The sequence below is a fragment of the Oncorhynchus mykiss genome, chromosome 6 (genome assembly GCF_057628025.1).
Source record: "Oncorhynchus mykiss isolate SJ-2025 chromosome 6, ASM5762802v1, whole genome shotgun sequence".
Classification (NCBI taxonomy): domain Eukaryota; kingdom Metazoa; phylum Chordata; class Actinopteri; order Salmoniformes; family Salmonidae; genus Oncorhynchus; species Oncorhynchus mykiss.
The window spans coordinates 36,987,026-37,011,909 of NC_143027.1; the positions used below are offsets into that span (position 1 = coordinate 36,987,026).

The following is a 24,884-nucleotide window of genomic DNA, read 5'->3' on the forward strand; positions in this document are numbered from 1 at the left end:
TCCCAGAGCCCTGCAGTCGCGTTGGAGCTCCTGAGGAATCCCAGCCAAATTCTGCCACTGACAGACAGTACAGCAAGACATCACACCACCGTGCACCCAACACGTAATATAGCATGACTGGGCAAAGTCGGGTGCCACATATTGCAGGAGAAGCAACGCCACATACCACAGATCACATACACAACACTGCAGTCATAATCCAAAAATGAAATGTAACATGCTGCACACCTGCATCGCTATAGATTGGTTGATCTCTTTCAGCACTACAGGGGTATTTGATGAGTCGTACATCTCAGTGCTGTGCTCCAGCATGGGCTACAGTGGTGAGAGGGGTCTCAATGGACTTACGCAAGAATCAAATGAAGTAACAAACAAAAAACATTACTTCACAGTAGACCTACTTCACATGAGCACTGATGTTTTTGTAGAAATTGTAGTTAATTATTAGCCTACTTTTCAGACTTTGAAGCTCTGTGGATGACACATAGATGACACATTGACTATTAAGAGGAGGAAAGAGGGGAAACGCCCTGAGAAGCTTAAAAACGTAGCATTTGTGTTTTGTCTGCAGTGCTGCTCTCCCTTCACTCTGACTCTGCAGGAAGCCATTAAGTATTTATACAGCTCTGTGCCCCTATCACGCCACAGGGCTGAACACATCCCTGTGCTCCTGGGGAGGGAGAGGCACACATGCACGCATAAGCAAGCATGCAGGCACACACACACTCACACAAGCAAGCACACACACACACACACACACACACACGCTCACACAGTACTCATTCAATACATTTGTGGGCCTTTGCTGCCACATAGCGTGAAAAATTCCAATTGCAAAACAAAAATATATCATTTTCAAAATGCCTCCAAGGTCAGCCGGGATAGATTCGATATAAATGAATTGTAACCCACTACCAGCAGAGTGATATATACAATAATGCATATGAAATACGCAACCCAAAAACCACAACCAGCAGACCAACTCTGGAATTCATTCAAGTCTAGATTAGAACAGACAAGAGAAAGTGGATTTTAAAGAGTGTTTCGCACCAAATGCAAAGCAACGTTACAAAACGTCGCGATACAGAATGCAACTCAGACCATTTAGCAACTTCGGGAAACGACTTTGTGGGAGGGGCAACGCAGTGAAAGGAACGTGCATCATCTGGGGCAAATAATAATTTCTGTCGAACCAAACGGGCGTATTTGTTATTTAGCAAGCTAGCAAAGGTTATAAAATAGCTAGCAAGCCGTAACATACACTCCTCTGTAGTAGCCTGGACAAGAGTTGCACAAATGACAGAGCTACGGCACCGCGGAACGACGGAAAACGACCTACAACATCAACAATCCGAAGACAAGGTACGGAGTGTTTATGGACTGCCGTTTGGACAGACCGCTAGCTAGCTAGCCAAGGGAAGAGAAACATCCGCTACATGCACATGATGCAGCGAGACCCTTCCACACATTATGATATAGTAATTATAGCACATGTTTTAGCTAGTAAACTATATCTAGTGTAAAATGCAAGTTAGCTAGTTGACCAGCCACGTCTGCAATTAATACATTTGCGCTAGCTTGCTATCAAAACATAGATAAAATGTTAACAACATGATATGGATGCTGATTTGCTGCTAACATTAGTTCTAACATGAAAGGCACTCGTTTACTTCAGTGGTTAGCTGTTTATCTATCTTATCTAACGTTAACGTTTGCCTGTGTTGCCAGGTCAAAGAGGGCAGCTAAAGTTAGGTATTCAATTGATTAAATCGAAGATCGTTCCATGTCATTTCAGCAGGCCATAACACCCACCATCTCAGATGGTTCTGAAATCGTTTCTGTAGTTAGAAACAGGTACGATTAGTATTCACGCAATATTATTTTGTTTAAATATAATTTGATCTCTGAGAAATCAATGCACTTGATCAAATTATTTCAACAAAAATAATGTTGCTGGAATGATAATCTTATCTGTTTACTTTCTATCAACAGAAACGATTTCAGAACAATCTGATGGTGGGTGTCAATCCTCTTGTTCTTTTTGAGGTGGAACGACCTTCAATTTAGTCATAAACTCTGCCTAGTTTTTCCAATGTATGGGTTGGATTTCAACTCAAACGATAGCTAGGCTGAAATGAAAAGGCCAATCAACTCTGCAGGAAGGACAACCCACATACACATTTGTAGCCACATACAAATAGACTTCCACGACTGCCTCAACTTAGCTAGTGTGCACCAACAAACTAACATGGTTCAAGCACACCAAGACAGTCGTGAAGAGGGCACAACAAAACCTATTCGCCCCCAGGAGACTGAAAAGATTTGCCGTGGGTCCTCAGATCCTCAAAAGGTTCTACAGCTGCACCATCGAGAGCATCCTGACTGGTTGCATCACTACCTGGTATGGAAACTGCTTGGCCTCCGACCGCAAGGCACTACAGAGGGTAGTGCATACGGCCCAGTACATTTCTGGGGCCAAGCTACCTGCCATCCAGGAACTCTATACCTGGCGGTGTCAGAGGAAGGCCCTAAAAATTGTCAGACTCCAGCCATCCTAGTCATAAACTGTTCTCTCTGCTACTGTATGGCAAGCGGTACCGGAGCGCCAAGTCTAGGTCCAAGAGGCTTCTAAACAGCTTCTACCCCAAAGCCATAAGACTGCTGAACATCTAATCAAATGGCTACCCAGACTATTTGCATTGCTCCCCATACCCCCCCTTTTACGCTGCTGCTACTCTCTGTTATTATCTATGCATAAGTCTATACATAAGTCACATTAATAACTCAACTAACCGGTACCCCCGCACATTGACTCTGTACCGACCGGTACCCCCTCTATATAGCCTCTTCATTGTTATTTTACTGCTGCTCTTTAATTATTTGTTTCATTTTTTCATATATATTTTTTCTTAACTGCATTGTTGGTTAAGGGCTTGTAAGTAAGCATTTCACTGTAAGGTCTACACCTGTTGTATTCGGCGCATGTGCCAAATAAAATGTGATTTGATGCCAGTTGTGGGCTCTTTTGAAGAAAGAAACATTAGTTATATGTTAAAGTCAAGGGTGTTCATAAGTTCTAATAAAAATAGTGTCCAGCAGCTTTGGTGTGTATTGCCTGTTCTCTAAGTCGACACAGTGTGGGGCTTTATTAGATTTTCAGTGTCCCTACACTTCGCCTTGCATTCCTGCTTCAGTAGAATGTAGTCCTGGGTGGCCTGGCATAGGGCCTTGCATTGTGGTTTTTGATCAGTAATTGACATTACCCCCAATCTGGGTTTGACTGGTGAAGAGAAGGATAGTGTTAACAACTGTTGTCAGGCAGGCCTGTGTTGTGCTAGTGGTATAGCACAGCACCACAGCTCTGTCTATGGTTCGGTTTAGTCATATGTCACTGTAGGAGTTCCCTGACTGCAGATGCAACTTTCCATGGAAAACAAGTTGTCTGTCATCTGCACCCTCAATGTTTTGTTGTTGTTGAAACCATATGAGCCAAATTTAGAAGAGTAGGCCTAAGCTTGCATGATTGACAGGAGTCAAAAGACAAGGTAGAAATAGCATAGGCCTACATTACTTACTTAACATGGTTGAATAAATCTTTTGCTTCTGATGTGAAACGGGAAAGAGTGTACTGGTACTCTTTCCTACACAGGAAACATGAAAATGGTCTCTTCAGTAGCAGGAGTGTTGTTTGTGTGAAAGGAGGGGCTATTTTTAACCAAGGCATCCTGACTGACGTGATATGGTCTCCATGGAAACCAGCGAGCCTGGAGGATCCATCAGCTTGATGGCTACTGCTGTGTGTGTGTGTGTGTTTGCAACCAAGATAGAAATCGTGTAGGCTAACAGCTATCTGTTGTGTTATTAGGAGGTTAGACAAAAGTGTTACTTTGGTAGCGCCCGGGGGGGGGAGCGACAACGAGGACTTTACAGCAGTCTGCTGTCTCCTGATAACACATTTTGGTGACTGTTACCACGGAAAAGTAGAGGGTCATCCAGATTAATGCAGTTTCACAACAAAAGCTCTCAGAGCATCAAGGGGCAGACAGACACTGAAATATATTGATTTCTCTGTCGCTATCAGACCTACATTTATCATGCAGAATATCCTAACACCAAATCAGGAAAGCTCTACAAGATTCCTTGCAAAGTTTTTATTCACTGACAAAAAAAAATTGAGCTAGAAAGGAAGTGGGAGAGCATTCCTCATAGGTAGCTAGCTGTGTTTATTTACATTGTCTGACTCACTCTCTCCCCGTCTCTCTGTCTCTCTTTAGGGATCTGAGAATGAGGGGAAAGCAGAGAAGGATGGGGCATCTGACAGTGAGAGCAAGCCTGATACAGGACCCCCGGGAGTGCCAGTCCCTGCTGATGACACCCCCGAAGTCCTCAACAAAGCCCTTTCTGGACTGTCCTCACGGTAAACACTACCAAAGTAACAGATTTCTATTTACTACCTTCTCATGGTAATCCCAACATCCAGTTTGGGAATTGTTTAGAGCAAGGGAAAGATCATAGTTTCACAACACACGGTGCCTGAGTCCCACAGGGTTCGGGTTAAAAGTAGTGCCACTTTATAGGGAATAGGGTGCCATTTGGGACACACAAAGCCTAAATCATTTTTTTTTGTACTGTCTTCTGTTTTTTCCTCCTTCCTAACAACATCCTGCTGTTCAGTCATGGATAATTGAATGCTTATGAAACCGCACCTGATATACTCAATAGAATTCCTATTGATCTGTGTCGGCCTATATTGACATTCTTTAGGAATGTGTTGGTCAACAAATATCTTGGATGCTTATTGTTCCCCTCTTCATTTCACTGTGTTTATTTCACGATCTATTAAACACCGCATACGGGTATTAACTGTGTGTGTTCTCAGATGGAAGAACTGGTGGGTGCGAGGGATCCTGACTCTGGCCATGATCTCCTTCTTCTTCTTCATCATCTACCTGGGCCCCATGGTGCTCATGCTGATTGTGAGTGCTCTTCCTCCCTCCCTAAGCCTCCTGTCAGTCCAGTTTGTTAGCCGATCCCAAATCGCTCCCTACCCCGCTCCCTTGGCCCCTCGCCGTTTCCAGATCAGTAGGTTCAGGATAGGTAAAAGCAGTGCATCGGTGGCGCTTCTACCATGTTGCTAACACATCTTACAGATCTGCAGAAACAAAGCGTTAGGAGAGGGTGAGGGATTTAATTGGGTCTGTCCTTTAATAGTTTCAGGTTCAGAGTGTAGGTCAGTGGAAATAACATGCTTTTCTTTGCTCTGCTTTAATGGTCTGTTGGACTTGCTGGGAGGGAGAAAGCATGCTGCCACATCGACACTGCAGGAACTAAATCGAGAACACAAACTCTAAATGGTCATAGCACAAGACATGTCCAAATGTGTATGATTAAATTAGATGGTTTTGAGCAATGAGGAATCATACACAGACCAGATGCTGTTGTCAGAGCGATATCAAATGTATGGTAGGGGAATTCCATGTAGATGATACCAACACTCAGACAGTCATCGGCAAACCTCTGTAATTTATTACAGACCTGTTGTATATTTGCAGTAATATTGGATTATCTGTCTCTGCCCAGGTGCTGTGTGTGCAGATCAAATGCTTCCAAGAAATCATCCACATTGGTTACAGTGTGTACCACTCCTACCACCTGCCCTGGTTCAGAACGTTGAGCTGGTGAGAGACACACACACACACACATACACAGTTCTATGACTGTGTTTAAGGTTAAACTGCAACTAACCATTTGGCCACCCAAAATAATGAATTGCATGTTTTATTTCATTGCAGACTTCCTGAGATTTGTTGGTCTTGGTAATGTTTACCCACTTTAGTGTTTATCTAGCTTATTAAACCAATCAGCAGATAGACTATATCATGTTTGTTAGCTGATCAAATTGAGTATATAGAAGTGTAGTTTTTTAACCAACGTAGTGGGGATGGTATTTGTAGTATGATCTCCTGCCATTCACATTGCACTATGTTGGAAAAACCTGGTGAAAAGCTCTTAACATTATTGATGTAAATATTGAACCCATAATGTCCCTTAATGGCTTCAGATGCATGCAAACCCCAAAGTTCACCTTTACACCAGACTTTTCTAGACTGGAGTGCATAGTGCAGTTGATCTGTGTTCTGTGTTGCAACAGTTCTGACCTCCCCTTCCTCCTTCCCCTCCTCATCCTCCCCCTCAGGTACTTCCTACTGTGTGTGAACTATTTCTTCTACGGCGAGACGGTGACGGACTACTTCTCTAATCTGGTGCAGAGGGAGGAGCCGTTGCGCATCCTCAGCAAATACCACCGCCTCATCTCCTTTGCCATGTACCTCACTGGTGAGGCTGTGGCTCAAGTTCTAACTAGCTTCCTTGTGTTTTCCTTCCTGATCACTGATCTGGCCAGGCAGGATATATGGATATATGCTTTCAGGGAGTATTGAGTGAGACGGGAGGGAGGGAGAAGGGCAGTCCTCTTTTCCACTTTTAGTGTTGCTTTAGTCACTATTGGAGCTTCTGCAATTTCTATCAGTTTTTACCTGACTACGGGTTTGGTACAAGTCTCAAACGGAAGATCCACTGTGCTTCACTTGCTCCTCCCGCTTTCAGTCAGTTGGTGCAGCAGTATGGCAGTTAATGGCAGCAGGATGTGGTAAAGACAGGCAGCACTTGACTTGCTAACGGCTGTTTTAGACTGCATGATCACACCTCGACTCCGTGCCTCAAGGTGAAAGGAGAGGAAAGTAAATACCCCACCCCTCCTTCATTCACTCCTCCCTTTGGGTACATATAAAAACCAGGCCAGGTCGTTTACTGTGGAAATGCTGACAGGAAAAGGCTTTTAAGGTAATCGGGCCATCTCCCCACTGCCAGATAATATAGAATGAGCTCACAGGGTCAGCTAGTTCTATAAAGATAAACTAGCAGAACACTGTGTGCTTTGTTCTAGCCTGGTCCCAGATCTGTTTGTGACGTGGCCGCCACAATGACCATAAAGTTGGCAAGACGGCACACACGGATCTGGGACCAGGCTAGCTGTGTTCTTCTCTGATGAAGCCCATCTAACCAAATCATGTGAATTGGATGGATGTCTTGCCATCCAATATTCAGATGTCCAAGTTGTCCTAACTGGATTATAGTCACATTGGCTTGATCTAATTTGTTTGATTCAGTAAAAGCCTCTTACTCAGAAGGCTGTCTTCTTACTCTGCTTTGGGGAAGAATAGAATTCTTGGAACTGTAAGAAATGAAGAGTTCGATGCTGCACATTCACGTTATTGTCTTTTTATCTGTTACTGACTTTGGCAGGCTTTTATCCTCTGAACACAGAACCAAATTGGCATTAATGCGTCACTGAAGATTGAGTTTTCAGGATGATATACAAGGATGCAGTTACCGGTCCTCAGTTTGAAAGCAAACAATGACAATAACTACTAAAAACAGGCTGACCCCAAAATGCTTTGTTGACTTGTTTCCCCTCTTCTTTGTGTTTTTTGCAGGTTTCTGCATGTTTGTGCTGAGCCTGGTGAAGAAACACTATCGCCTGCAGTTCTACATGGTGAGTGTTTGTGTGCATGTGTAGTGTACTGGGCATAGTGTTTGTGTGTTCTGTATTATATGAGCCTTCTTCCTCTTGGCTACTATTATGTTATTGATGTGGCCCGGCCTAAAAACGTGTAAGCCCTCCAACAGTGTTCTGGGTCCGTTCCAGGACATAAGACCAGGGCCTCATCCACAGTAGGGGTTCTTCTCTCCACCACATTCCTACTTTCAACTTGCTGTTGAAAGTTGTAATAGCAGAATGCACAAGGTTCCCCAATGCTGTAATGGGGGCCTGAGGGAAAAAGTTTGGGAACCCCAGATCTACAGTAACTTCAGAAAGTATTCATACCCCTTTCTCCACATTTTGTTGTTACAACCTGAATTTAAAATGGATTCAATTTATTTATTTTTTTTCGCTGGCTTACACACATTACCCCATAATGTCAAAGTGGAATTGTTTTTAGAAAATTGTACTAATTAAAAGCTGAAATGTCTTGAGTTAATAAAGTGTTCAAACCCTTTGTTATGTCAGGCCTAAATAAGTTCGGGACAAAACATTTGCGTAACAATTTATTTTAGGATAAGGCCTGTTTTTTCTTTGGAAGCAAGGAAGCGGTTGGTATCTGCTACATTTATCCCTATACTAGACTATGGTGATATTTTATATATGAATGCTTCCACTCAGTGTTTGAGGTCAATTGACACCCTTTACCATGGAGCAGTGAGATTTATTTTAAACTGTAAAACCATTACGCACCACGCACTTTATATACCAGGCTTGGCTGGTCTTCTCTAGTCACTTGTAGTCAATGGTATACTTTTATTTACAAAGCGTGATATCCAATTTCGTGATATCCAATTGGTAGTTACAGTCTTGTCCCTTTGCTGCAACTCCGCTACGTACTTGGTAGAAAGCCATGCGTCCTCCGAAACACGACCCTGCCAAGCCGCACTGCTTCTTGACACACTGCTCGCTTAACCCAGAAGCCAGCCACACCAATGTGTCAGAGGAAACACCATCCAGCTTGGTGACCAAAGTCGTCTTGCAGGCGCCTGGCCCGCGACGAGTTGCTAGAGCGCGATGGGACAAGGAAATCCTGGCCGGCCAAATCCTCCCGTAACCCAGACGTCGCTGGGCCAATTGTGCGCCGCCTCATGGGTCTCCCGGTCACGGCCGGCTCTGTCACCACCTGGGATTGAACCCGGGTGCCTTAGACTGCTGCCCACTCGGGAGGCGGCCAATGGGGACTCTAAAACAGTTAGTTAAATGACCACAATACTAACCTAATTGACAGAGTGAAAAGGAAACGTACGGAATAAAAATATTTCTAAAACATGCTTCCTGTTTACAACAAGGCACTAAAGTAATACTGCAAAAAATGTGGCAAAGCATTTCACATTTTGTCCTGAATACAAAGTGTTATGTTTGGTGCAAATCCAATACAACACATTACTGAGTACCACTCTTCATATTTTCAAGCATAGTCGTGGCTGCATCATGTTAAGGGTATGCTTGTAATCATTAAGGACTGGAAATGGGAAACTGAATGATGCTAATCACAGACCAAGTTAGTTTTGACTTAACTCTGCTTGAAAATGTATGGAAAGACCTAAAAAAAAATGGTTGTCTAGCAATGATCGTCGGCAACCAATTTGACAGAGCTTGAAGAATTTTGATCGGCAAATGTTTCACAATCCAGGTGTGGAGATCTCTTCGAGACTTACCCAGAAAGACTCACAGCTGTAACTGCTGCCAAAGGTGATTCTAATATGTATTGACTCAGGGGGTTGAATAGTTATCTAGTAAAGATATATTAGTGTTGTATTTTTCTTCCACTTAGAGGTTTGTTTTTTGTGTAGATCGTTGACAAAGAATGACAATTAAATCAATTTGAATCCCACTTCGTAACACAACAAAATGAGGAAAAAAGGTGTGTGAATACTTTCTGAAGGCACTTTATCTGCTGCCTTTGTCTCTCTCTCTCTCTCTCTCTCTCTCTCTCACACTCACACACAGCTCGAGGCTTTGTGTTCTGAGCTCTGGCTTGACCATGTAAGGCAGTGAAAGAGCTGAGCGCTGCAAGGAAACACAGTGCATTCGGAATTTTGTTACGTTACAGCCTTATTCTAAATGGATTAAAACGTCAATCTACCCACAATACCCTATAATGACAAAGCAAAACCAGTTATTTTTAGAAATGTTTGCAAATATATATTAAAAAATAACTATTACATTTACACAAGTATTCAGACCCTTTACTCAGTACTTTGTTGAAGCACCTTTGGCAGCGATTACAGCCTCAAGTCTTCTTGGGTATGACGCTACAAGCTTTTAACAGCTAGGACCGCTATGTCTTGTCCCGGAATTCTGCTTAACAAAGGTTGAGGCCTGCTTGATAGAGATGCTAATCTGCTAGCCATCAAGCTAACGAAGTTGGTACTAAATTAGTGTTGCAATGGAGCCCTTTTTGTCTGGAGAAATAAATGAATGGTTTCAGCGCTGTAGGAGCTGTATCTACTACGCTTTGTTTCGGGACAATCCGGATCACTGATAGTTCCAATGCAGCAATTGCTTCCTTGATCACACAGGTCGCCAGCCTTCGTAAGAAACTGGAAAAAACGCAGAGTGGAATGTGTACATTTTCTAAGCCGGTGGCTGGATGGCGTTCACGCTTGTTGGATTCCTTGTGTGTCGTTATCCGACTTGCCGGTGTTGCCCGGAGCTCCCCATTCAGTTGAAGGAGCACAGCAAGAGGAGCAAGGCAATCAACGATGGTCACATGTCACAAGCCGTGGAAGTCGAAGACAGCGACCTCCCGCAAAGCAGTTTAAACTCCCAACGAGAGGCCCAGAGTGGATTCAAACAAGGAATAGTTTCGCTCTCCTGGAGCCTGAGCTTCCTGCACGTTCATCGCTTCGGGTGCCTGTGTCTGCGGCCGCAGTGCCTACTACTACGATGTCGACGTCGGCAACCTTCAGCCCTGCTCTGGATCAAACGGGGCTTCTCCATCTGTCAGACGCCTGCAACGGGCTCAAGTTATCATGCCTCTCGCCCGTCCATAAAAGGTTCTCCGACTCCTGTGAACCGTGGGAGTGGGCAGATTTCCTCGTCCTTCTTGCCAGCTGTGATTTTTGTCAGCTCCATGGTAAGAAATGTGACCGCTCCTGGTGCAAAAACAATGTCCTATCCCGGAGCTCAAGTAAATTTACATTACTAAGCTGCTCCCGAATGTACTACGTCAGGACATGGAAATCGACTCTATCGTAGTCCATGTGGGTTTTTAATGACATTATGAACGGATTTTAAAAGAGCTGATTGACTCTGCTAGACACTAACAAAAGACCCATATCTGGACCTGTGCCCTCTCAATCGTGGCATTGAATGCTTTAGCAGGATTCTTTCTCCTCACAACTGGCTACGTGATTATTGCAGCTCAGTGAGTGTAACTTCTGACAATTTCGATACATTTTGGAAACAAAACACATTTTATAAGGAGGATGGGATCCACCCAAATCATTTGGGTTCCTTTATCCTTTCACAGCGTTATAAGGCTGTGTTGAGACAATGACTTATCAATGACCCAAGCCCAGCTCAGCTAATCCCTACCATTTGTGATGCAGAATTGCCATAATTCTTCAGCAAATGTACATTACACCAGGGGCGTTGGTAGATACAATGTAACTAACCTAATTTATGTCCCTCTAACTGCCCTGAATGTCTCTGCTGATCCTACAGATATTGTATACTGTCATCATGTGCCTATGAACCAGAAATGTGCTTGAAAGCAGTATCCAGATCCACTGCCTGTAGTGATCATAATATAGTAGCCATATCTAGGAAAACCAAAGTTTATAATGCTGGGCCTAATATAGTGTATAAGATGTCATACAATACGTTTTGTAGTGATTCCTATGTTGATGTAAATATTTGTTGGTCCGTTGTGTGTAATGAGGAGCAAACAGACGCTGCACTTGACACATTTATGAAATTGTTTATTTCAGTAACTACTAAGCATGCACCCATTAAGAACATGTCAGTGAAAACAACTGTTAAATCTTGGATTGGATCTTGGATTGATGAAGTATTGAACATTTGTATGGTTGAGGGAAGAGGCAAAAGGTATGGCAAATAAGTCTGGCTGTTCAAACAAAATGGCAAGCAAATTTCAAAAGCATGTGACTAAACTGAATAAAAAGAAAACTACACTGAAACAAAGATAAATAACAAAGAATGATAGTAAAAAGCTTTGGAGCACCTTAAATTACATTTCGGAGAAAAAAGGCAAACTCAGCTCTATCATTCATTGACTCAGATGGCTCATTCATCACAAAACCAACTGATATTGCCAACTACTTCAATGATTTTTTTCATAGGCAAGATTAGCAAACTTAGGGATGACATGCCAGCAACAAACACTGACACTACACATCCAAGTATATCTGAACAAATTATGAAAGACAAGCATTGTAATTTTGAATTCCGTAAAGTCCTTGTCTATCAACAATGACAAGCCACTGGGGTCTGACAACTTTGATGGAAAATGACTTGAGGATAATAGAGGACGATATTGCCACTCCTATTTGCCATATGTTCAATTTAAGCCTACTTACTATAAAGTGTGTGCCCCCAGTCTTAGAGGGAAGTTTAAAGTAATTTATTTCTAAAACTAAAAGCATTGTAAGTAGTAAATACAATTTGGACAAATCATTCACTAAACCCTAATCCTCAACTAAATCTTGTAATAAAACATGTGGGAATTAAGCAAGTTGAGGACTGTCATGGTCAAAACATATTGATACAACAGTACCTAAAAGATGGGGAGAAGTCTGTCCGAAATAAAGCGCTGCCCTACCTTCTTAACAGCACTATCAACAATGCAGGTCCTACAGGCCTAGTTTTGTCACACCTGATCAGAACAAGGCAGCACGGCTGGTCCTTGGACATAGCCCGAGATCTAATAATATGCATGTCAATCTCTCCTGGCTCAAAGTGGAGAGAGAGACTTCATCACTACTTGTATTTATGAGTGGTATTGACATGTTGAGTACACCGAGCTGTCTGAACTACTGGCGCTCAGCTCGGCTACCCATACATACCCCACAAGACATGCCACGAGGTCTCTTCAAGTAACTGATGATGCCAGCAGTAAAATGTAGATTTAAATAAATAAGATAAAAATACACCTTATGGAACCTCGGGGACTGTGATTCCACACCAACATAGGAACAGACACATGCATACACTCACACGATAACACACACGCTATACACACACGTACACATGGATTTTGTACTTTAGATTAGCGGTGGGGTAGGTGCCTGAGGGGACATGGTGTGGTGGGAAATCTGTGAATGTATTTTAATGCTTTTAAAATGGTATAAACTGCCTAAATTTTGCTGGACTACAGGAAGAGTAATGGGGATCCATTAATAAATGCAAATGTTGAATGGGGAGCGTCGCTGCATAGCTATTTTCAGGTAATTTGGAGACTTGTCCCGAAGCCACTAATGTGTTGCCTTGGCTGTGTGCTTAGTGTCGTTGTCTTGTTCGAAGGTACACCTTTGCCCAAATCTGAGCTCCTGAGTGCTCTGGTGCAGGTTTTCATCAAGGATCTCTCTGTACTTTGCTCCGTTCATCTTTCCCTTGATCCTGACTATTTTCCTAGGCACTGCCACTGAAAACCATCCATACAGCATGATGCTGCCACCACTTTGCTTCACCGTAGGGATGGTGCCAGTTTTCCTCCAGGTGTGACCTTTGGCATTCAGGACAAAGCATTCAATCTTGGGTTCATCAGACCAGAGAATCTTGTTTCTCATGGTCAGTGTCCTTTAGGTGCCTTTTTGGAGTGGCTTCCGTCTGGCCACTTTACCATAAAGGCCTGAATTGTTGGAGTGCTGCAGCGATGGTTGTCCTTCTGGAAGGTTTTCCCCTTCTCCACAGAGCAACTGGAGCTCTATCAGTGACCATCGGGATCTTGGTCACCTCCCTGACCAAGGCCCTTCTCCCTCGATTGCTCAGTTTGTCCGGGCGGCCAGCTCTAGATAGTGTCTTGGTGGTTCCAAACTTCTTCCATTTTAAGAATGATGGAGAACACTGTGTTCTTGGGGACCTTAAAAACTGCAGATGTGTTTTGCTACCCTTCCCCAAATCTGTGCTCTGACACAATCCTGTCTCTGAGCTCTACGGACAATTCCTTTGACCTGATGGCTTGGTTTTTGGTCTGACGTGCACTGTCAACTGTGGGACCTTCTATAGACCGGTGTATGTGCCTTCCCAATTCATATCCAATCAATTGAATTTACCACAGGTGGACTCCAAGTTGTAGAGCTCAAATATGAATTTCATAGCAAAGGGTCTGAGTACTTATGTAAATAAGGTATTTTTTTTATTTGCAAACATTTCTAAGCCTGTTTTCGCTCTGTCCTTGTGTAGCTTGATGAAAGCAATTTATTTAATAAATTTTATAATAAGGCTGTAACATAACAAAATGTGGAAAAAGTTAAGGGGTCTGAATACTTTCCGAATGCACCGTACACTGCAGTAACACATCAATCGGTGAAAGGGAGTGAGCTCTGAACACTGCATTAAAGCTAAACTGCCACACACTGACTGGCCTGAGGACTTCGTCTACAGCGGTATTTACATTTTACCCAATCACATTTATTTATAAAGCCCTTTTTACATCAGCCAATGTCACAAAGTGCTGTACAGAAACCCAGCCTAAAACCTCAAACGGCAAGCAATGCAGACGTAGAAGCACGGTGGCTAGGAAAAACTCCCTAGAAAGGACAAAACCTAGAGGGGAACCAGGCTATGAGGGGTGGCCAGTCCTCTTCTGGCTGTGCGGGGTTGAGATTATAACAGAACATGGGCAAGATGTTCAAACATTCATAGATGACCCTTAGGGTCAGATGAGGTCCAGAGTACTGCTGGTTTTCTATTCTACCTGATAATTAATTGCACCCACCTGGTGTCCCAGGTCTAAATCAGACCCTCATTAGTGGACAAGAATGGGAGGGGGGGGGTTTAAGCAGTGAAACTGGCTTCCAGGTCCAGATTTGAACGTGAGTGGTTCTAGGATCTGTTTGTGTTGTTGCAAAGACCACAGAGCAATGATGACACGCCTATAAGTAAGGATTGCTCTGCCAAATGCCATTCACGTCATTAACACTTAGAAATAAGCAGAGATGTGTAAATACCACAGTAATTGAATCATTTTCTTCCAACTTTTGGGTTCCTCAATATCACTTTTCTATAGAGATCCTATACTACACGATCTTAAGACAATATATATATGTATGTAATTCTGTTTTTCCTCCCTGACAGTTTGGCTGGACTCACGTAACTCTGCTGATCGTTGTGACCCAGTCCCACCTCATCATCCACAACCTGTTTGAGGGAATGATCTGGTAAGGAATGTCCCTGTCTCTTCCTCTCTCACATGCACACACACAGCCCACAACATATAGCACACAGAGAACATAACTATTGTAAACAGCAATGCTAATCAGATCTCTGACCACTAGTTGGTTTCCACTGTATGGGAGGGCAAATTCAGTGGTTGTGTCTAAAATGGGCTATATAGGGACTAGGGTGTCATTTGGGACATACCCAGAGGTTAATACATGGAGTGTTTTCACTCAGCCCACTCTTTCTGTTCTGTACAGTGGGAGGTAGAGGTCTTCACGGGCCTGTTCCCGAACAGACCTGGTCGGATCCAGACCCGGTCCAATCGGATCTGAGTGATGGAACAGCAGAAAATAAATGTTTTAAGCTATTTTATAGGGATAGCCCCCTTTTTTTTATCTTTTTTTTTTTAAATAAAGTTTTCGCCCAAATCTAACTGCCTGCTCAGGCCCTGAAGCAAGGATATGCATATTCTTGGTTCCATTTGAAAGGAAACACATTGAAGTTTGTGGAAATGTGAATTGAATGTAGGAGAATATAACACAATAGATCTGGTAGAAGAAAATACAAAGGGTGGAAAAAATTGTTTTTTTCCTACCACCATCTTTGAAATGCAACAGAAAGGTCCCAAATCTAGCCATCACAATTCCGATGGTGTCCACAAGAGGGCAGCAGTGTATGTGCCAAGTTTCAGACTGATAACTTGAAGTATGAGTAAGCTACATGACATTTAGTGTGATGTCACCCAGGCACATTTTGGCAAATCGTGAAGGACACATTTATATTACATGGTGAATTTATCAAACCTATCACGTGAAAAGTGGTTTGTTGTTAGGAGCGCTCAAACAATAGCATGGCATTTTTTTTCGCAGTAATAGCTACTGTAAATTAGACAGTGCAGTTATATTAACAAGAATTTAAGCTTTCAGCCGATATAAGACATTTATATGTACCGACATTTGTTGTTTCTCTAAAATGTGAGATCATGACAGATGGCGCTACATGATTTACAACTGTCCTGTTGACTGAACGCCTATCCATAAGAAGTTCCGGAGCTAATAAAGTCAGTGAGGAGGGAGCGACGAGAGAGGTGCCGCTCTAGCATGCTGGGGAGGGGCTGTACTGTGAGCGAGTGATCCTGGGGAGCAGGCATGGAGAGAGGAGACTGCAACAAGCCGACTCGCACTATAGTAGCGTCAAACCGGGAGAAGTTAGTTAAGCTAGCTAACGTTAGGCTAATTGAGGTTGCAGTTCATGCACCATCTCATCCTACCGTTACAAATAACTTAATTCAGAATGTAAAGTAGCAGCCTACCTGTTGGCTATTGGTCGTTGTAGCCTATCCTCCTCCTTTAACTTTTAATTCCGTCTTCCATTGATTAGATATCTCCTAACTTTCGCCATGCACGGTGGATCTATGACTGTAGCCTATTGACCGCTTTGTGATTGGACGGCAACACGCGCCACCCTCCACTCTCGTGAAACGCAATAGCAGCAGCATACATTATAACATTTCTCTACTGCAGCAGTCGCGTTCAGATCTGTACGGTCAGTCCAATTTACACACACCAGTGACAATCATATCAGATCGGATCCAGATCCATGACATTTATTTAGAATTCTGGATCCGGACCCGCTCTGGTCCCAGGTCAGTTCTCGGTTATTCGGGTACGGTGGATCCGTGAAGGCCTCTAGTGGGAGAGCCGACTGCAGAGTGAAAAATACTATTAGCTGATGTAATTGCACCATGGCAGGGGCTTATTTACAGAACATTCAGGGAAATGAACGATGTAGAAGAGACACGCTCTGTCTCTTGTAGAGTAAATAGTTGTCTGCGCTATGCACAACGTACGACACTCCATTGAATATGCCCCAGTTGTTGATACCAGTTCCTCTCTCCTTCTCTGTCTAGGTTCATCGTGCCCATCTCCTGTGTGATCTGCAATGACATCATGGCCTACATGTTTGGCTTCTTCTTTGGACGTACTCCACTCATTAAGGTTAGCAAGACTGGCACTGTCAGTCACACAGCTATGGTCAACAGGCAACGTAGCGATCCTATGAATATGTCATGGGTATGTTGCATCTTCCAAGGTTTGAACACTCTTTAATGTGTTAACGTGGCTGTTTTCCGTGCAGCTGTCTCCTAAGAAAACCTGGGAGGGCTTCATTGGCGGATTCTTTTCAACTGTTGTGTTTGGGATCCTGGTAAGAAATTGCCATAACTAAGTGCAAAAGTTTTGTATTTAAATGTGTCTATTAGTCTTATCTTACTCCCTTTCTCCTGCTCTATCCAGTTGTCCTATGTGATGGCGGGCTACAGCTTCTTTGTGTGTCCGGTGGAGTTTAACAGCGACCGTAACAGTTTTGAGGTGGACTGTGAACCCTCTGACCTGTTCCAGCTGCAGGATTATGCCCTGCCTGCCGCCCTCGAGTCACTCACTGGATGGGTGAGTCTGATCTGTTCTCTCTCCGTCTGGTTGGCTGGTCTCTGCTTATGATCTCTGTCTGGTCTAAGGTGCCCCAGAGAGAACATTTAAAAAAACAAAACATTTTTAGAGTTAATTTTGTGCAAGTCTACACATTTTTGCCATGGGGTGGAGAGAGAATGTTGCTGTTTTAAAGCTAGTTTGCTCCAATTATACACATTTTGCTATTGGGCAGAGAGAAGATTTGCAGTTTTTAATATGATATCTGAGTGAGACTGACTAACGAAATCAATGGTGGCCCCACGGGCTTTAATTTGACCTTGATTACTATGAGTTTAGATAGCTGGCCGCTAGACTAAATTACCAATCTGAAAAAATGTTAGCCGACATGGGCTGAGTGACTATCAGTGACCGACATAACAAGAGAGAAACTGTTGATACACAACCACATTTTGAAATGGCACCTTATGCATTCTACTATTCTAACTCCAATGTTAAGTTGAGACCCAGACTGAGTTCCAAAAAAATTAAATACATTGATCTGAGGGCCTTCAAAACAGTTTCCCTTCCCTGTCCTAAATGTCTCCTTATTTGTCCTATTTTTGTCGAAACGGTTTGACCATATGTGAGACCAGTTTAACGTCTCTCTTCTCTCTCTGTCTCCAGCCCACACTGCGCCTCTACCCATTTCAGATTCACAGCATCTCCCTGTCTGCCTTTGCCTCCCTCATGGGACCTTTCGGAGGCTTCTTTGCCAGCGGCTTTAAGAGGGCCTTCAAGATCAAGGTGACTGTCAGAACCCCTCACCACTGTTATCACTGGGCCCGGTGGACTCACTAGAATTGAGTAGCCTTAGTTGGCCGTGCTCATGATCTATGCTTCCGGAACCACTTGGTTGTTTCACCGTAGTTTGTGATCCACTGCAGTTTCACGCAGTCTCTGCATTGCCTTACTTTTGACTTTGCTTGAGCAAAGGGTCTCCGCAGTGCACCAGCTGTGTGTTATGTTGTCCTCTGCTCTGATGCCCTATTGCCCTGATGTCACCATGTCCGTCTGGCCTGTTATTCCAGGACTTTGCCAACACAATTCCCGGCCACGGTGGCATCATGGACCGCTTCGACTGCCAGTACCTCATGGCTACGTTCGTCAACGTCTACATCGCCAGCTTCATCAGGTAACTAGCTAGAACACCACAGGCTTATTAATTGCTTTGGCTGACAATGCTGATGTGTTAACAGGTGAAAACATATATAATTATATTTAAGTAATACGGCGCGGGGGGGTGTGGTATATGCTCCCCAAGAACACAGTGGCCTCCATCATTCTTAAATGGAAGCGGTTTGGAACCACCAAGACTCTTCTTAGTACTGGTCGCCTGGCCAAACTGAGCAATCGAATGAGAAGGGCTTTCATCAGGGAGGTGACCAAGAACCAGATGTCCACTCTGAGGAACTCTGGAGCTCAATCAGGCCTTTATGGTAGTGGCAAGATGGAAGCCAAGCGGGCACATGGCACATGACAGCCCGCTTGGAGTTTGTCAAAAGGCATGAGAAGCAAGATTCTCTGGTCTGTTGAAACCAAGATTGAACTCTTTGACCTGAATGCCAAGTGTCACGTCTGGAGAAAACCTGACACCATCCCTACGATGAAGCGTGGTGGTGGCAGCATTATGCTGTGGGAATGTTTTTCAGCAGCAGGGATTGGGAAACTAGTCAGGATTGAGAGAAAGATGAACAGAGCAAAGTACAGAGAGATCCTTGATGAAAACCTGCTCAGGACCCAAGACTGGAAGGTTCACCTTCTAACAGGACAATGACTCTAAGCACACAGCCAAGACAATGCAGGTGTGGCTTTGGGACAAGTCTCTGAATGTCCTTGAGGGGCCCAGTCAGAGCCCGGAATTGAACCCGATCAAACATCTCTGGAGAGACCTGAAAAAAGCTGTGCAGCAACGCTCCCCATCCAACCTGACAGAGAGGATCTGCAGAGAAGAATGGGAGAAACTCTCCAAATCCAGGTCTGCCAAGCTTGAAGCATCATACTTAAGATGACTCGAGGCTGTAATCGCTGCCAAAGGTGCTTCAACAAAGTACTGAGTAAAGGGTCTGAATACTTATGTAAATGTGATATTTCAGTTTTTTATGTTTAATACATTTGCAAAAATGTATAACCTGTTTTTGCTTTGTCATTATGGGGGTAGAATTGTTTTAGTTTTTGAATATGGCGTTAATGTAACAAAATGTGGAAAAAGTCATTCATACTTTCTGAATGCCATATCAAACTCCCCCGAGGTGCCTTATTGCTATTATAAACTGGTCACCATCGTTGAACTACTGGCGCACAGCTCGGACACCCATGCATACCCCACAAGACATGCCACGAGGTCTCTTCACAGTCCCCAAGTCCAGAACAGACTATGGAAGGCGCACAGTACTAAATAGAGCCATGGCTACATGGAACTCTATTCCACATCAAGTAACTCATGCAAGCAGTAAAATTATATTTTTTAAATATTTTTTTTAACAGATAAAAAAAACAGAGGGGACTGTGAAGCAACACAAACATAGACACGTACACATGGATGTTTTATTGTATATATGTGGTAGTGGTGAAGTAGGGGCCTGATGGCACAGTCTGTGAATGTATTGTAATGTTTTTAAAATGTTATGAACTTCCTTAATTTAGCTGGACCCCAGAAGGAGTAGGTGCTGCCTTAAATACAAATACAACAGTAAAAATAAAGGTTTTCATACCTGTGCTATATGGTCTGATATACCACGGCTGTCAACCAATCAGCATTCAGGGCTCCAGCCACCCAGTTTATAATTTGTGATTCTCTCCCAGTGGATTTGCTGTTGTATAGAGACATGAGCTGCAGCCTCAACCAGTTTGACTAACCAGGCCTTTCTTGGAGACCTCTTTGTGCTGTCAAAATATCGCCCTGTATGTGATCCGTTGTGTAATCTTCTGTCTCCAGGGGCCCTAACCCTGCCAAGGTGGTCCAGCAACTCCTAGCCCTGCGCCTGGACCAGCAGCTCCACATCTTCAACTCCCTTAAGACCCACCTGACAGAGAGGGGTCTGCTGGAGGAGGAAGCCTAGGACCCCCACGGTCAGGGCCGGGGTCACCCTACTGGGGCTGGGAGGGCAGCCCCCTGGCACCAGAAAGCCCTGGAGGTGTGGGAAGTAGTGTAGCGCTTGTGTGAGAAAATAACTCCAGCCTTTGGGTCATTCCATTTTGTGTGTGTGTGTGTGTGACAGAGAATGTGTACATTATGACAGTGTGTCCTAAACTGTTTTCCTTCAGTGTTTCAGGTTGTCTGAGTTACTGTACCTGTTTATTTAGTCATGTCAGCCATATTATCTACAACAGTCATGCCACTTTGTGTACCACAATGAGGTCAGATGTACATTTCCACATGTATACAGAATATTCTATACCTTTAGTGTGTGTGAGAATATTTAATGATACATATATGTTTTAATGCACTGCTCAACATACTCACACTGTATTGTCCTCATCCTGTCACCCTGCCTGTTTTATTTACTTCATTCGTTGTAATAATTGTTTGTATTTATAATATTGGTGGTTAAGTTTTTACATTGGTATCTTCCATTAAATCTGTGTTTTGTCTATGTGCATTTTACCCCGCAGAGATTCACTCTGCTAATGGCATATGTCATGCTGCATATGTGTGTGTCTCTCTGGTTACCAAATGGCACTCCATTTCCTATACACTACACTACTTTTGATCTGAGCCCTATTGGCTCCCTGGTCAAAAGTAGTGCACTATAAAGGGTGTCATTGTAGCCACTCATGCTTCACCTGCAGCTTCGTTCACATCCAGCTAAATGGTGTGTGTGTGTGTGATGTCATGTGGGGGTAGAACCATTAGAGGAAGTGGACTGTCTAAATTAGGAACAAAACACCACTAGGGATTTGACCGGATTATTGAGTATGTCATTAGTGTTACGGAATGGAGGTCAAGGGTCAAACTGTTTCCTGCACTGGATGGAGTACACAGTTGTAAAATGACAAATGAATAGTATAGGAAGACTAGTTGGTATTTCAAAAAATATTTCATTGCCATTTCTGATAGTTTACTACACAGGTTTTATGTAAAACAATTATTTTTGTGTGGGACTGATATGTTAGGGTTTTAGCGATGGTTATTTATTTGCCAATCAAGTTCCGTTATCAAAGATCAGTTCATGGTGGATGACAGCCAGAGCTGTTTTGAACAAAAATATAAAGTTAACACTTTCAAAGATTTTACTGAGTTATACTTCATAGAAGGAAATCAGTAAATTTATAAAAATTAATTAGGCCATAGTCTATGGATTTCGCATGACTGGGCAGGGGTGCAGCCATGGGAGGGCATACTGTAGGACCCACCCACTGGGGAGCCAGGTCCAGCCAATCAGAATGTGTTTTTCCACACAGACGCTCCCACAGGTGGAGGTCCTGGGCTGGCGTGGTCTGCGGTTGTGAGGCTGGTTGGATGTACTGCCAAATGATCTAAAATTATGTTGGAGGTGGCTTATGGTATAGAAATGAACCTTCAATTATCTGCCAGCTGCTCTGTTGGACATTCCTGCAGTCAGCATGCCAATTGCATACTCCTTCAAAACTGGGTCTGTGGAATTGTGTTGTTTGACAAAACTGCACATTTTAGTGGCTTTTTATTGTCCCCAGTACAAGGTGCACCTGTGTAATGATCATGCTGTTTAATCAGCTTCTTGATATGCCACACCTGTCAGGTGGATAAATGATCACTAACAGCGACGTAAACACATTAGTGCACAAAGTTTGAGAGAAATAAGCTTTTTGTGCATATGGAACATTTATGGGATCATTTATTTCAGCTCATGAAAAATGTGACCAACACTTTTACATGTTGCGTTTATGTTTTTGTTCAGTGTATATATACTGTATCTCTTTCTCTCTATATGCGCCATGTATTTCTGGTTCCGATGGCCACTGTTGAGGTTCTCATAGGAATGAGTGAGATGGGACACCGTCCATGTTTACATCAGCGTTTGTAATTGAAGAATAGTTACAAATGACCACCATACTTTAAAAAAATATATGTTTTAATCTTCTAAGAGGCAGACACACACTTGTTTTCAGCTGTTATAGAGTGTTATATAGGAAGTGCCAGGCTGGTGGAGTGAATGCTGTGTACAGTTTCCAAAGCTATGGGACAGTAATGGAGTCACATAATCACTTTGCTAGCATTTCATGCTAATGATTTTTGCACTGCCAAGTCTGTTCCCTCTCAGACCACACTACCACAGCCTGATAGTACAAACTCTGGTAGTGTGTCCCAAATGGCAGCCTATTCCCTATATACTGTACTGCTTTTGACCAGAGCACTGTGGGCCCTGGTCGAAAGTAGTGGACTATAAAGGGAATAGCGTGCCATTTGGGATGCAACCCCAGGCTCACAGATAGTGCTCATGGTTACACACCCCTCCTGTGGGTCGAGAACAGTAGTAACACCTATTTCATAATCAATCTCACCAGGTGAACTAAGAATATATTTTGTAAAGCTACATAAAAGCTACAGATGCTGTTGATGTATTTCCTCCTGGTTGCCATTGTGAGATCACCACCAAGGGGCTTTTGTGGTCACATGAACATAAATGGTTAAACTCTTCTCCTTGGTTGTACCCGGTGTCAAGTGTTCATTTACAAGGACCAGTCTATAGACCAATCTGAGTGTGATATGACATTAATGGTGTTAGTGGGGAAACCAGGGCCTGTATTCTTTAAAGCTACAATATGTAACTTTTTGGGCGACCCAACCATATTCACATCGAAATGTGAGTTATAGGTCTGTAATTCTCATTGAAAGTACGTCTAAAAAGCGGTAGATATGTTCTATCTATTTCTATTCTTCGCGTTCTTAAGTTTTGTTTTTGGGTCTTTTACTTTAAGTTTTGTAAACCAGCTTCAAACAACTGAAAATACAATATTTTTGTTTATGGAAAATATATTTCACAGCGTTTTAGATGGAACAATGATTCTCTACTACACTATACTTGCTTGTTTTGCAACATAAACTGAAATTAGGCGAACTATTAGCATTTTAGCAACCAGGAAATGATGAAGCAATTTCTGCATCTTTATGTGTCTCAGAGTAGTAGTGCTGTCTGATCTAGGATCAGATAAGCCTTTAAGATCATAGTGGATAAAATTATATGAACAGCGAGGACAAAATCCTAGATCAGCACTCCGACTCTGAGATGCTTTACAAATACGGCCCGAGGCTCATCTATCTATGAATATTAGGATTTTATGTGTTTAATTGAATAGATGGGTGTGTTGCAGGCTGACTGACCCACATACAGATTATCTTTCACTCTGACTGATCACATAGGGCCCGATGCTGATTTACTGTATAACCAGTCGATCATCAATTGATGCCATATGTGTACAGTAACTCGGGATTGGGCCCATGTTGTAGACTGATACATTATATTTGGAGTAGCCTAGGTCTAATTATATCAAGCCAAGCCTCATGCATCTTGAACTTGAACAATCACTAGCTACAAAGATATTGAAAAGGTACCTCCGTTTCTGTCAGTAAAATGTTTTATGTAGGATTGAGTATCATAAGTATCACATTTTATTCTGTGAATGTAACAGGAAAAGAAACAAAGCAATATCAAGTATAAATGTAGGCTGTGAAAAGTCCATGTAGGATCCTATACTTACAGGAAGGGGGGATAATGGGGAATCCGGTGACTAAAAAGACAATGAGGTATGTTTCGTATTGGGCAAGCGTCTGCATTACTCTACACCTCCACTGCCATTATGTCTCTGTGCTTCACATCCTCACCTTCCATCCCATCTGTCTCCATTGATATGGAAAGCCCCTCGACAGAGGGAGACCTCTACACACTCCAAAAACCATGCAGCTCTACTCCTTGAAATGCCTACTTTAAACACACAGTACCCACATGTTACATGATTTTTACCCCCTATACATTTTTGTGATAATTATTTGATGTTATGTCAGTCTTCTCTACCTTGCCTGTTATTGTTATTCTGTGAATTGTATACTCTAGTGTACTGGTATTAAACTTACCTTTGTTTTTCTATATTATTATTATTATTATATCATCCAAATCCAGCAGTTTAGAAATTATATTCTCTATATTCTTCTGTTTTGTACATTTACATAACTCACACATTTAGCTAATGTTCAGAGAAATATTCAGGTAATATAGGACTAGAGGAGAGACTTTGTTCAAATACGCGTGTCGCTATTTTCTCTCTTATTGCTGTGGTATCTGGTGCATTAGCTAGTCTTGTATTTCCTGATATTGGCTGGTGTTGTCTGTCTATAGAAGCTCTTACTGAGTATGTGCTATCTGTGTGATGCGCTCAAGAAAGGGAACCTATTGCGATGTCTCATGATGTGTAGTTAAGGGAGGTATTAATAGAAGTAAAGTCGGAACCCAACCAGTGAGAAGGGGGTACATTTCCCTTGGACTTCA

At 42.9% G+C, this 24,884-nt stretch overlaps 1 protein-coding gene across 1 annotated transcript; it reads left to right on the forward strand.

Moving 5' to 3' along the window:
- The first annotated feature begins 807 nt into the window (after window positions 1-807).
- On the forward strand, window positions 808-23,038 carry LOC110525868 (phosphatidate cytidylyltransferase 2). The gene is made up of 13 exons (XM_021606340.3): window positions 808-1,362; window positions 4,275-4,417; window positions 4,880-4,976; window positions 5,581-5,678; window positions 6,197-6,336; window positions 7,497-7,555; window positions 14,870-14,952; window positions 16,863-16,950; window positions 17,090-17,158; window positions 17,248-17,400; window positions 18,046-18,165; window positions 18,450-18,553; window positions 20,357-23,038. Exons 1-13 carry the CDS (start codon window positions 1,297-1,299, stop codon window positions 20,478-20,480), a joined length of 1,344 nt encoding a protein of 447 aa, XP_021462015.1. The 5' UTR covers window positions 808-1,296; the 3' UTR covers window positions 20,481-23,038.
- Window positions 23,039-24,884: the final 1,846 nt, after the last annotated feature.

What these genes read in the sequence shown, in the direction of transcription:
- LOC110525868 (XM_021606340.3), top strand. Translation starts at nt 1,297, where the DNA reads ATGACAGAGCTACGGCACCGCGGAACGACGGAAAACGACCTACAACAT. An exon ending in TGGTTCAGAACGTTGAGCTG is followed by an intron (nt 5,679 to 6,196) that starts GTGAGAGACACA and finishes CCTCCCCCTCAG; the next exon opens with GTACTTCCTACTGTGTGTGA. An exon ending in ATCGCCTGCAGTTCTACATG is followed by an intron (nt 7,556 to 14,869) that starts GTGAGTGTTTGT and finishes CCTCCCTGACAG; the next exon opens with TTTGGCTGGACTCACGTAAC.